Source organism: Aulonocara sp. 'chitande type north' Nkhata Bay, linkage group LG23, assembly GCF_057382095.1.
Source record: "Aulonocara sp. 'chitande type north' Nkhata Bay isolate Kocher_YH1m ecotype deep benthic linkage group LG23, A_spYH_male_GT1.1, whole genome shotgun sequence".
NCBI classification, from domain to species: Eukaryota; Metazoa; Chordata; class Actinopteri; order Cichliformes; family Cichlidae; genus Aulonocara; species Aulonocara sp. 'chitande type north' Nkhata Bay.
Genome location: NC_141365.1, coordinates 13,126,119 through 13,140,793, shown reverse-complemented (window position 1 = coordinate 13,140,793; position 14,675 = coordinate 13,126,119). Strand labels below are relative to the sequence as shown.

The 14,675-nt window shown below is 44.0% G+C and overlaps 1 protein-coding gene across 2 annotated transcripts in view; it reads right to left on the bottom strand.

Annotated features, from left to right (window-relative positions):
* Positions 1-14,675, bottom strand: part of ssbp4 (single stranded DNA binding protein 4) — an 87,874-nt gene that overhangs the window by 49,859 nt on the left and 23,340 nt on the right. For both annotated transcript variants that reach the window (XM_086282347.1, XM_086282346.1), the window contains exon 4: positions 12,414-12,498. In XM_086282347.1, the coding sequence (XP_086138473.1) occupies positions 12,414-12,498 (85 nt within the window). The remainder of the gene's footprint in view (positions 1-12,413; positions 12,499-14,675) is intronic.

Sequence of the window (14,675 nt, the reverse complement as noted above, 5' to 3'; positions counted from 1 at the left end):
TCAAGGTTTTATCTTTTTTTCCACCTTTGTTTGCAGTTATGAATGAAAAGAAATCGCGGGAGTATTTCAAGATCTGCCCACCACCCAAAAAAGGACTCTGAAATAGTCCCCGTGAATATTAACTCATTACAACTAATTTAGAGGTTTCCATTAGCCATGACAGGTTATTATTAGATGCATAACTCATAGGTACATGGATACAAATCAAACTTTCTACCTGTATTTAATGAAGGAGGCCAATCTTAAAATAGTATTGTTCGATAGCTAACGCTGTAGTTGCTTGGGAAAGCTACTTTTCTCTTCTTTAAACGAAGTAAGAGTGGCTGATGAAGGAACTGAAGAGAAGAAGCAGACAGAAAGCAAGAGCTCTGAGCTCAAATGAGAACCAGAAAAGGAAGACGCCGAATTAAAAGAAAAGACTTGACCTTATAAAATGGCCACAAACGGAAAACATGCTGACTTCAAACTGTGTAATCTGAACAAGGTGTCACTCTCTCTGCACATGCATGCTGTTCTTAAAGCGACTTACCGCCCTATAATAATGATAAATATATCATATTTCCTTCGGAAAAAAGGAAAAGTTTAGTTGTTGAGTGTAGCTGAAATTAAACTGACTGTAACTGATGCACAAAGTCTTGCAGGAACAAGAAAAAAGCACATTGGATGTATTTAGAGTTGTGCATATTTTGAGACATTTTCACACGTGCAGCGCCGAATTTTGAGACATTACCCAGCAGAGTGGACATTAAGTGTTTGGTTGTTTGTTTTTTTAAATTTGCCAGCTCTCTGCTAGAAAGTCTTGCTAACGTCCAGGCGAGCCGATGTGAGAATATTCCCGGTAATTGTGAATTCACAGCGAACGACTCGATTTCCCAGACATTGTCCAAAGTTCATGTGTGAAAACAGCGACAGAAATGCAAAAGTGTTTGAGACCTAAGAATGAACAGCAAACATGCACGGGCTGAAATCGACACATTTTTAATTTTAATAATTAGGAGGGCTATTATTTATCTGGCATCTAATAAAACTGCTGCGGTGCAGTTTATCCGAAGACCGGGACGTCCCCATCCACTGTTTTTAACCTAACATATTTACGTACTTTAAGGTTAAAACAGGTAAACAAATATATATATGCATATCTATGAAATAGGCAGATTGATTTATAGCACTAAATCTGAAAAGTTACAAGAGAAGAGGAGTTGTATCATAAAAGCAGACTAATAAAAAGAAGGAGCAGCTTACTGTTGCATTAGTAAAGGTGTACTGAGACAGAGAGAGGGAGGAGGGAACAGATGAAGGTGTAGTAATAAAAAGGGGGAGGGCTGAGGTTATAATGGTGGAGCGAGTGGAGAGCTGAAGGAGCCAGGTGTGGCAGCAGCCACAGAGGTAATCAGTGGGCCAATGGGGAGTCATTCCACTCAGAGCGAACTGGCTGCCGAAGTACCTGGAATAAAAATAATCATTACACCGCATTAAAGTCACTGTCTGTAAATATACCCCGTGCAGCAGTAAAGCATGCCTGCCACGGCTCCTGCTATCAGGACACCTTAACGTGCGCACACGTGAATTTCTAAACGCAAACAACATAAATGCAAATACTTCAGAGGATGTGAAGTCGTCTCTCTGCACAAATGGCGTAAAAAAGAAAAAAAAAATCAGCCCCCCTGCTGATTCTGCAACATTCATCCCGTCATTACCAAGACGAGCTTTTAACAGAAGCAAACTGTTCTCCAAACATAACTCAACCAACTCAAAGCACATTCATTATCCCCCCCCTATAACTTATAAGTGTTATTTTAGCAACAGAAACCCCAACAGAGGCTTGAATTGGATCTCTCTCACACATTTATTCCGCCTCTCAGTATTGCTGCCTTTGGAAAATGGGGATTAAGTCTGCATTTGGGAGAATTTAAATTGCAAATAAGGCTTTGTAATTGTTTTAGTCTTTAATCCTAGCAGGGAGGGCATCACTGTAATGCAAAGTTGAGACAGGCGAACATCTCAGGCATTCATCTGAGGAAGGTCTGTGTTTGTGTCACCCCTCGCTTCAATGAGACTTAATAAGAAGGGCGTCCAATCGGCATCACGCGCTCGCACACACACAGCCATGAACACGTGCATGCACTCACCAGAACGCGCGCACAAACACATGCACACATACACACCAACCAATGGGCTTAGGGCCGCCAGTTTATTTTGGTTGTGAGTTTGGGTGCCCAGCTGGTACTTGAGACTGGTGGACTGGCAGAGCAGTAGGAGACAGCAGACACACACACACACACAGTTCCAGGGACGCACTGTGCCAAGCTGCAATGTCTGCCAGTTACAAGCCTGCCCACTGCTACAAAGAGAGGCAGAGGAGAAAGGGCAGGATAGACTGTGTCTGTGTGTGCATGTGTGTGAGTGTGCATGCACGAGAGAGAAGAGCGATGTGAGAGTGGACAAAGATATGAAAAAGAAAACAAAAAGCCGAGGAGCATCTTTTAGAGAAATTACGGTGTTTGAAAGGATAAGGCTCAAAGTGTCTGAGAGGAAAAAAGACTAACATGAGGGAGGAAGTGAAAAGACTTCCTCTGAAAGTTGCCACAAACTGTTAGTTTCTCAAAGCAATTTAAAGCTGCCGCTCCAAATTTGCAATGTTTGAATTAACCAGATCATATCATGGATGAACAGGTGAGTGCTAGTCACTGAGAAAAACTCAGGTTATGTAAAAGTTAAGCTGGTTTCTAACTTAGTTTTCATGGGATGCAGTTGGCTGTCAGTGGGAACAACCATAAATAATCATGGGAGGAAGCTCAGTATTCCATAGAAACCACGTGTGGCAGGAACGACGTGCCCACTTCCAGGTTCAGGAAGGTTTTTGTGCTAAACACAGACTGTCTGCCCACCACAATTCAGGTGAGTGATGATCTCAAATGTTTTTACTCAAAGCGATTTCAGTTTTCTTTTTTTTTACACTTTTTGTTATTTCTAGTCTGAATGAAAAGTTCTACTTGTTTTCTATTCACCCAAAAGGCCAAAAGGCATAAACTGAACATGATTCAGGACAGTAAAGGACGGCACGCTTTAAAGAAAAGACGCAAGGCTATGAGAGGAAGAGAAACTGACTTCTGAAAGCAGACCTGCCCTTGATACCGCTTCATTCAATCTCCATATCTTATGAAAGATATCTCTATTGATCCCTTGCATAACCTGGGTTGCTTTCTTTATGTGCAATTGCTGTTATGCACACACCGCATGCGGTCTATCTTGACCTGAAATATTTAATGCTGCTCATTAGAGCAGGGCGATATGGCCAAAAATATTTATCACGATATATATTTGAAAATTTGCGATAACGATATAACCGACGATATAATTGATGCGAGACAAAATACAACTCCACAACATTACTAGCGCAAAAAGACAACCTTCCATTTATTTTCACTTAAACAAGAAGCTGGTTTTTATGTACATTAAAGCTTTATAAAAATGTAACAGTGCAAATGCAAATTCCTTGCTGAAAGTTTAACCAAAAGGCATTTCCAGTAGAAATGGGCTGACATATCCTGAGCATAACCATGTATAATATCCACTGAAGTTAAAAAGAGGTGCTTTGCAACATTAAACTGCAGTGTGCAGTATGTATTTTTCGGACCATAAGGTGCACGGGATTATAAGGCACATTAAGCGAAACAAAGCAGTCAGATAAATCAAACTTTATTAAACTCATTCTTCTTGCTTCCTCCACTTCTGTACCATTGATTCATTAATGTTGAATTCTCTGGCAGCTGCTCTATTCCCATGTTGTTGCAGTCTATTAATGACTAACCTCATATTGTGGATGGATTATCTCAGTTGTTCTCCTGACTGAAGTTTGGTCCGTTTACAACATCCTGCCATGCGATTGCATTTGTCTCTAACCATGAAGAACCTTCACGTTAACTTTTATAAGTGGAAAAGTGTTAGTGTTCGTCCTCCAGCTTCACTGTTTATGTTATGCTAACATAGCTGTGTCGCTAGTGATCACGTAGCACATCATTATATACCAGCTAGCCCAACTTCAGTAACCCTACAAACGTCACTGCTGTTTAGTTTCCTGTCTTCATTTATGTTGGAAGTGATAGCAGAACTGTACGTTTGATTTTTTTCAGAAATCTCTCAGTCAGAACATGCTATATCATGCTTAGGTAACTAGCGAAACTAGCGAGCTAACTTCCGCTAGCTTCCTGCTAACGTCTAACTCCGTTAAATGTAATAACTTTAGTTTTCATGGATGCCTGGAAGTTAAACTTCATAGTTACACCTGGTAAAGCAGCAATGCTGATCGTTTTATTAAAGATGAAAGAATTTAGACAGTTTTTAACTCTAAGTGATGCTGCAGTGTTGTTTGACCTGAAGAATACGGAGTTTAGGACCCAGATTACTCCCAGATTTAAGAGCATCTTAGTCCGACAAATATGACAATAACAATGGCCGCTTGCATGTTCTGCAAAAAAATGTGCTTTGTCGTGTATCTGACGGACAAACACCAAACCAGTTCCACATCACGGAAGTTGCACCATTTTTACAAACCAATTCTGGTTCATCTGTTTCACTCAACAATCGGCCATGTGCGTATGAAAACAAAGGCACTGCGCATGCGCGTTTTACTCCCATTCTATCGCGATATTTCATTTTCCTATCGTTGCCTAACATTATACCGGTATTACCGTGAACGGTATAATATGGCCCAGCCCTACTGCTCATTTAATCTATTATCTTACTGATTTTTGTGTCCTCACACACTTAAACACAACCTCCCAGTTCAGTGCGTCTCTTATTTGCATAGTTTGACAAACTTGTGACGACGTCATCAGAAGCGATCGTCTCAGGAAGCCCTGACCTGCATGGGAGGTTCTCCCGTGCCTTCCAGGTTATAAACGCTGGCCCGTCCTCCGTCAACCTATTTGAAATGTTTGTCAAAACCTTTGAGTCAGTTCATGACACGCTAAATTTCTCAAAGGATAGCAAATGTGTACTTGTGGACCTGAACAGAAGGAAACAATGACGGTCGACTTTAAAATCAGACTCTTGTCACTGATGAAAGCTGACTTAATTATGAATCTTGGTTAAAAGAAGGAAACGGCTTCTCGATTCGCAGTTAAACCAACGGGACCGTATGCTTAAACATAGCTTTCACTCGTATCTGCCTGACAATCCTTGCAACCGCCGTCAACGTTTTAGACCTAATGAGGAGCGGCAGTAATGGAGCGCTCCGAGCTTTTCTCTGGGAGGAGAGAACGGGGGAGCGCCACAGCTGGGAAAGCTGACTGGAGACCAGCAGAGTCGTTTCACTTTGAAGAAATTTACTCAGAGAAACAGTAAAATCGACAGTAACCACACACTCGTCTAAGCTTCTACCAGGTTGTTCTGCCCTCTCCTCTGAGACTTGGGACACAAAGTTATAAAAACACAGAGTCAGAGCAGCCTGCCAAAGGAAAGTTCAAAGTAAGCTGAAACAAAGACAGCAGAAGCATCATAATTGCAGTAATTTATGCCGTTCCGAGCCGGACAGTGTGTTTTTACACAATGGATAAATGGATAAATGGATGTGGTTTGGAAGTCGCCGGTGTCAGGGAGCTTCAAAGATGGTGAGAAAGAGGGGAGGGAGTGAATGTGTGCTTGTGTGCGTGCGGGCAGGCTTGCGTGATGCAGGCTTGCCAAGAGAAGCATCGCAGGCACCCCCAGCACGGAAGGTCGCCCTCAAACTTCCAGCCCCCTGACAAATTGCTCACTTCAATTCTCCACAGTAAACTGGTTACAGTCGAGGGCAAACAAGTGATGAATGCTGCTTTTTTTAATTATTGAGCCATAATTTGTTTCCTGAAAATGACTAAACTGAAAGAGAATTGGCAGCGTTCACCCGCTAGTTTCATTGGGAGAGATAAACAAATGCCCCAAGGAGTTTTCACTATTCCCCTGAATGTAGTATTCATTTAAAGCATTCGTTTAAATTTTATGGATGATGATGTTGCAACTAAGAGGGTATTCATGGGTAACTGGGTTAGGGAAATTAAATGGGACTGGGTTGGAAATCTGCATGCAAGGAGGGAAAGTATACGCTGCAGGGCCTGGCTTCTACAATAACTTTGCGCGGGCAGATTGATGGCATTTACGCTGCTCTGGCTAGTGGGACGCAAAGCATAGCTAGTACCAAAACTCAGATAAACTGCAAAACATGCAGACTTCAAAAAGAGTCCCTAGTGCCTTCGCACACCTCATTCTCCCTGCACAGAAACATCCCCTCCCCGTCTCTGTCCCCGGATGGTCGTCTGCATCCGTCCATGTCCCGGTCTGTCCCTGTCAAACACAGATCCAGCGGCTCGTGCTTACATAGCTGAGATCAAATGCTAAACTGCAGCTCGGTTTAAGCTTGCCCAGAATGAACCTGCAAGGAAGGGAATCATAAGCAACATTTGATCTTCTGCTTCTGTCACTTGCAGACCTCCAGCCGAACACGCACGCAGCTTGAGGGCAGCACTTTCAGGCTTTGCTGCCTTCCTCAGATAGCGAAAGGTATACACAGACAGAGGAGCCGACCGGCCTTTTTCATTTAGACTGTAACAACGGTAAACAACGGCACACAAAGACGGCGTCCTCTCGCTCAGCGCCCGTCTGCCTGCAGCCTGCACTCCACGCACTGTTTGATATTAAAAGACGACACGGGCGTGAACAGAGGAGGCGGTGGCGGTGGCAGAAAGGTAGAGAAGACGGGAGACGGACAGGAATGGAGACACAATGCTGTGGCACACCATGGTGTGTAGGCTATATTTAAAGTGAAAACAGCCAGCAGAATCTGTGAGAGGATGATATCGCCGTGCCAACGCAGACTCCAGTCCTCTGCGTTCTCTCTCGCTTTCTGTCCTCATGCCTCCCTCCATACCTATATTATGGATGTTATTATTATTCCTGCATGTCGTCATGTCGCCCCTGCTTCTCTCCTTCCCCCGAGCAAGGAAGCGGGCACTGCTGGCACCCAGCCAGATTACCCAATCAATCTCCTGTGAGAGGGAGGGAGGGCGGCGAAGGAGAGAGGGGGAGGAATAAGAAAGAGAGCGTGGAACAGAGAGGAAGGCAAAGAAAGCACGGCGGGAGGGGGTTGGAGGATGGCGAAAAAGACCTGAGAGGAACTGAAGCAGGAAAAAAACGGTGCAGGATGAGTAAATTTCATGAAAAAAAAAAAAAAAAAGGACGGGGACAAAGAGCGCTTTGACAGGGAAGGAAGGTTTCATGCAGACGTGTGGCATAAAAAAAATGGCAAGTGAGCACCTGGTAACGTAGTGAGTAGCAGTGATGAAAAAAACCACACAAAATCCCACACAGAGTCCAGACAAAGGCTTGGCTATCAACGCTTGTTTACAGAGCGCAGCTCCTCCCATCGTGCCACCTGTTACTGTGGTCGAGCCTAACAAATGTTTAACCCGCTCAAAGAATAGCCAGGCAACAGCCAACATTGCATCTCCATCTATCTACGGTCTGCAAACGGCATGCTGGGAAGAGATCAGATTAGGGCTGCGGCACTCGTTTTCCTGGTTGAAGTGACTCAGTGTAGAGCAGAAGCAAGAAGTTAATTACTCAATCAACCGGTCAACCAACAGAAAATATACTGACAACTGTTTGACTGTCATTAATCTGTTAGTCTTTTAATAAAAGCAAATATGATTTCAGAATGGTGAAACAAGACTGTAAGTAATGTCTCCTTGGTCTCTGAAAAACACTGGCGGGGAATATTTTCTGACTTTTTTGACATCAATCAAGAACGTAATTAGCAGACAAACTGAAAATTAAAAAAAAATTTAAATGGAAGTTTTGCTGATGTAAAGACAGAACGTCAGACTGCATTTTCAAAATGTTAAAATTTTCTGTCGATCAAACAATCAAATATGCAGCTAATGCTCGAGCGCCTTATCATGTTCACGAGGGCTTTCATGACGGTTTTCTTAATGCGCTCTATTTCGGGAAGAGGTGAAACGTTCAAAGCTGAATCCCTGTTTTTGACTCCTCCATCTCAGCCATTATCGTGACAGTTTGCATCAGTAAGCCGAGAGCTGAGAGGAGTCAGTGAAGCACTGCGACGCGAGTGACGCACTTGTGGCACTAAATCCGTGATGCTCTGCAGGCGGTGAACCCGGATTGGCGTGAATCGCAGATGTTTGGGGTTGCGACCTCTGGCTGGGGCAAAGCAAAATGTCTGCAGCAGCGAGGCGAGCGGATCGCTTCCTGAAAGACTGTTTGTTTGAGACTGCAAGTGCATGCACGCGTGTCTGAGATGGAGAAGACAGCGACTCGTTCTCTGTGTGTGTGCGTCCGTCAATATGTATGCTTTCTTCATCACAAAGCTCGCGTGCTTTAATCATTCATATTGAGTTACTAAAGACGTGCCATGTTCTTATAATCAAACACATTTCCTCAACAAAGTGCTCTTTTGAGGAACATCCAAATTCCAGCAGAAAAGAGGACCATGAGATGCGCGGATCTCTTTTAGGAAATAAACGTGATTAAAGGGCGACGTGAAGAGGAAGGACAGAAACACAATTCCGACAATTAAGACGACAAGAGCGAACACTCAAATTACTTTACAGAGGTACAAGACTTCAGGCTGTTCCAGCTCTTTATGATACGGCATCATCTCGCTTACTTTGAGTGCGTGTATTCATTTGCATGAGAGCGCGTGGGAGTGGGATATGCACACAAGCGCTGTTGCAAGTGGGAGTGTTTACGTGAGAGTGTCTACGATAGCAGATTCGCCATTCAAGGGTGAAAGCAACTAGCTACCCTTCTAGTCAGAGGCCTCCAGTTCTGGGAGGGAGGCCAGGGCTCCAATCCCACCACATTCCCCTGGATTAGCTGTCAACCAGTCCCCAGATCTGGGGATTAGCACATTATATTCCATTATCTTTCCCAAACTGGAGAGTCCACAAAGTCTACATCATTGCTCTCAGAGGGGGCCAGCAGGACAGGGCTGAGTAAGAGGTGCCTTCAAATCGGGCCAAATTGAGCCAAACTGAGCTGAGCCAAACCAAATCTGTAACTAAGACTGTACTCCGGCTCAGCGTTGCCTGGCAACCAAATTAGTTTGCGGAAACAAATAAGCAGATATATAGATATCAATTTTATGGCTCTTTGCTGATATTTTCTCATTGTTATCCGCAGCAAAATGACAGCGTACACCTCTATAGAGGCCAGGCAGACCATAAATTACATGTAAGAAGAAGCATTAATAAAAACAAAAGCAATCCTGGTTTATCTCACACACGTTCCCCTTCCACCGCTCCTGCTGAGCTGCACACAGAGTGGAGTGCGCGGCTCCCGGGAGCCGTGTTGTTTTTCACTCCGTGATCCGGGCGGACTCGGGGGAGCGAGGGAGCCGTTATCAGCAAGGGGCCTTGATAGAGACTCGATCGGGCCGTCAGTCTGCGGGGACCGAGGAGCCAGAGTTAATCAGAGGCAGACAGACCCCTCGTCACCCTGGGGATTCACGCGCTTCGACCCCGATGCTCTGGCTCTCGCCGTCACGCAGACGCACAAAGACACGTGCGGGAATGGTCACAATAGCACATGTGCTTTCTCGCACCTTGTCGTGCACTGTCAGAGCCTCTGCCACACCCTCTACGCTTTATTAGGACTCCTAATCCAAAACAACTCTGGAACTTTACTTAGCAAAGCATGAATTCAAAGCAGTATAATTTATAGTTTTCTTTTATATTAAGGTAGCACGAGGTCCACGATTACCGACTCAAACTTTCTTTCTTTTTTTTTTTCTCAATTACCGACTCAAACTGACGACACATGTTTTTCTTTCCTTTTGACCTTTGGCCTGGATTTTCAAGCACATTCAAGACGATATTTTAACCCAGGTGCAGTCTTTTTGTCCTAAACATCACTAACTAGTTTTGTGGCTATACCAAACCAGTGAGTGAAAGCAAAGGTGAAAAGTGAAAGTATGTAAACATAAGATAAAACGGACAGCTGCTTCTCATAAATATAGTTGTTTCTGCCTCTCAAACACGCCTACCTATGTTGATATAGAGAATTTGCTCTTCATAGCATACACTAAATTAATTGCGGGAGCTATAAATAGCCGCCTGCTTTCCTTGTGTGAACTGATGCCTTTTTGTCTCTTATTTGTATTACAGCCTTTCCTTTTCCTCTCTGCTGTGGTCCTCGCCAAGGCGATAACCTGCGTGACATTTTTGCACTTTTTGCCATTCACGATTACAGATTTGAGACCGTTTCTTTTCCCCACTTCTCAGGTGAGCGTCTGAGTTTTAAATTCTGTGAAATTTGTGCTTCTTTCTTGTGTTTCTTTTAATTGCTGTGTCCAATAACTTGAGGTGCAAACACTGATTTTATATGCCATTGATTAAATAAGGAAGTACGTGGGTACAATGATTTATAAAAGAGGACCCTGCGTAAAATGCAGTTTTTCTACACTTTCTTTTTCGTTGGATTTGTATTCAGATTTCTGCATTCGTGTGCAAACAGTATCCTGCACCTTGTGTCTATCTCAAATCGGAAGGCTGCACTAGTTTTTTTTGAAAGTTGAAAGTGAAACACCTGCACATCGCATGCGAAACCATAAAATGACAAATATTTCTATCTTTAAACTCCTAATCGCAGCAAATCAGCAGTCGCGAGCTGAGAGTTCGCACAGGCTGACCTTGTGAACTTGAGTGAGGTCGAAGATCAAAAACAGAGCGTCTCAGCAGTTTTAAATGCTCATCAAGTTCCCCTTTAGGATGCGTTTATCACTTTACCACAACACCAACAGAGCACCTGCCTCCTCTCTCTACCTATCTTTACTGTATTTTAGTAAAAACAAGCTCAATATACTTCTGAACCTCTGATTCACATCAGCACTTTAACCCCTAAACTGCAGCTTGACTCTATGTTTTGTCTATGCAGTCCAATGCTGAGGAGCAGCAGCAGCGATTCGGATTCTCAGCTAACCAGTTTACGCAAACAAAGACTGAAACACGTTTAAAATATGTCGGCAGGTTGGCAGAATTTCAAGCCAGAGGTTCAGACATATATTGACCAGGGCTGTCAAACCAGAGCCGTTAAATAGCTGACATGCAGGTATCCAGCTGGCCTACCTCTGGAGAAAGGTGTAGGAAATTATATGGCATTTAGATTAATTAGACACAGTTGTCAGATTTAATTAACTACTAGGTTTAATTAACCATGTAATTAATCTTATGGTGGTCCAACACATGCACACACACAGAGACGAGGCGAGGAGACGCACACATCAACTAGTGCCCGCGCAGACATGCATGGTACATGCGCGACAGATGTAATCTGTTCAGCTGACAAGCGCTCGCACTTTTGCCGTCAAACCTCATAAGAGAGTTCAACTGGACGGGTGACAGGCTACGAGTTAAAACGGCCTGAATGAAATGCGGATGGCGAGAACCGTGCCTCTAATCCATTTCAGGTTTAACTTCTGCCCGGGTGGAACGATAATCTCACAGCTGAAGCAGTCTGTCCAGTCAACATTCGCACACCGTGTAATCCTTACTCAAATATACACCACGCGGCATGATGCAAATATTTATCATAGTGTGGACAAGCCAAAAGAGAAAACCCTTGCAGCTAAAGAACAAAAAACCAATTTGAAAAAAGATGACAAAGTGAGGAGGTTAAGCCTGCGTGGTCTGCAGTCACGAGAAAACAGACGCTCGCTTTGTGCAGAAAACGTGCACGTTTGATCTACTGGTCTGATCAACTGTGCAGAAGACAGGGGTCACGGGGGGCTCAGGCCCTGACCTTGCAGCACCCGGGCCATCCTCTGCCACAACTATCATAAGCAGCTATTGTGTGCAAATGTGTGTGTAGATGTAATGGTGCGATCAACCAGCTGCTTCATGTGATTTGACCTTTACTGAAGCCACGAGTGGAACGATAAATAGTCAGGCAGTACAGTGACCTTTAACCTCGGCGACAGATTCACTAGAACAGGAAGTGTGGCCACCAGCTGAGCTGCACCGCTGAAGCAGCTGATAGGAAAAATATATGTAATCAGTCAGATCGAGTTAAATATTGAACGTTGCCACAAACACCCAATTGGATTTTAAAAATTCAAAGATGGAAGTCTAAGGGCTTTCCCATAAAATATACAAGTGGTGTTCACGGGTGTTGCATTTTTTAAAAGCACGCCATTTCAGACGTCTGGCTCGCAGCGAGCCCCGTCCACAAACGGAGGCTGCAACCAGGAAGAGCAGACGTGCAGACGGTAAGAAACAAACGTGTCAAAACAAGAACCAGCAGCATTATCTCAAACAGGATAGTCCCTTCTTTCTGATGCACGGTCTGTGTGATCATGGGTGTTCACGAGCATGTGGATGTGTGTGTACTTGTACACGGCGGGAGGGTTGGTTAAGTTCACTCACATAGTCATGGAAAGCCTTGGCCTCGCTGGAATGTTCGCACGTCTCCCTCCGGTCCGGGGCAGCGCAGTACAGATCCCAGAATACACTGTGCACACAGGACAGTAACAGCAGTTAGACACTTTCTTCTGTAGGCTACAGACACACCAGGTTCATGGCAAAAAGTGGTTAAAACAGAAGTGTTAACAGAAGCAGAAGAATATCATGTAGATGTTTAAAAAGCAGAGCAGGTATAAAATGATTTCTTGATAGCTCAGTTTGAGACAAACTTTTCAAAAATAGACCAAGAAGCCGTCAACGTCAGTGTGAGTCACGAGCTCCGGTGACAGCACTTTTCAATGTTGTCTCAACAGAACCATCCAAAGAACATAAAACGGCACCGATGAACCGAAACATCAGTGTGATTGGCTGATTCTTGGCCCTGACTGCAGTTTCTAGGAACATGTGTTTTAAAATTAACAACATTATGATATGAACGAGATATTATGTGATCAAAACGCGTCCAACAGAAACGGCAGAGCTGACCTGACAACGTGGTTGACGATGACAACTGTTAGCTGTGACTAACAATTATTTTCAGTATTGATAAATCTGCTGATCAATGTCTCTACTGTCATCAGAATTTTAAAGGCTGACACCTTTAATTTGTTTGTTTTGTTTGACTAGCCGCAGAAAAATAATATTTTGTAGTGAGCGCATCAGATTTGATCATTTTTGCTTTAAAAACCATTTAAAATCTCAGCACTTTTCCAGCTACACACACACACACAAACACACACATACACCACGGCAGTCTTCTCTTTAGCCTCCACACTATCGCGCAGTCCAGCCAGCAGCTCGGGTCCAAATTACCAGGAAGGACCTCCAAATGTTCCCCTCGGCCCGTCCCGGTGACCTGCAGGTTATTGACCAATCAGCTGTGATTATGTTACTTACTGCCCAATCAGCAGTGTTCATATTAGTTAATTAGACCAATCCAACTCCTTCAGGGCATCGGAGGCCACCAGGTCCCGCTCCAAATGGGCCCTTAATTACTGCACTGAAATAAAGGAGTGCTGCTTCTCCTCGGTGCTGACTTCACGGACAGAATATTAAAAACAAGAAATGCTGAAGTCACGAGAGGATTTTTTTTTTTTTGCCACTTAAAGGTGCAAATAAACTCTAACATGCATTCTTTGTGCTGATGTTAGGAACAGCCGTGACACTTGATGTGACAGACTGCGAAATGGAGCAGAAAATATTAGCTGATCGCCCGTAACTGTCAGAGAGTGGCTCGGCAGCACCCTGTCACATACTGGTCATTTTTCATTGCGCAGGATGCGTGATTTTCATGCTTCTGTGTTATTATCTCTTGAATATAGTTATTACAGAACATTGTTGATCAGCAATCTACACATTCCTTCATTGTCCTTTGATTTTTTCTTTAAATTTTCTTTGCTATTTGAGGGCATCAAGGAAACCAGAGTGCAACAATGGGTGTCCTAAAAATAAAAACGAACAATAAACAATAAATTTGAACCCCGCAGCACGAGGTACCAACCTTTCAAAGCATCTGAACTAAAATAGAAATGTGTTATTAGAGTATTTAAAGATTAAAAGGCAGAGTCGGTGCCCTGAGGCGTTCAGTGCGCGCTGGGGTCCCTTCTAGACGAGGAGGGCACCGAGGAACAGGGCGGGACTGTGCAAAGCTGGTGGTGAACACATTGTGCGTGAGTGCGCGTGCCTGTGTGTTGTGCCGCCCTTCTGTCACTCGGCAATAAAGCCAGTGTACATTATCATATCTATCGGTTGGTGTTAAAGAGATTGCTGCTCTGTCAGAGACGAGGTGCGGTGTGAAGGCGCGACCATCGCAAATCCAATCAGCTCTCGGGGAAATGAAATGGGACGCGGGTTGCAGTTTGTTACAGAAAAGACACAACCAGGTGCAGTCGCAGGGGTAGGGGAAGGTGATCTAACATCTCCTGGCCTGTGAAGTCTGAAATATATTACGATTTGAACAGCTGACCTGCGTCTGTCTGAGCCGGCGCAGGCAAATCTCATTCCGTCTCTCTGCATAATCTGAAGGAGGATCACTGCCGGAGAGGACTAAACGCGGAAACAAATACTTTCATTTTTCTGATATTATTTCTGAGGTTTTACACTTTTTCTGCATAGAGAGAGGCAGAAAGTGTGAGGAAGTGTTAGATTAACGAGCAAAATCTTTTTAATATTCACCCAATTTAGACCCCATAGGGCAGCTTCAGTGCATCGGTAGGACCGAATCCA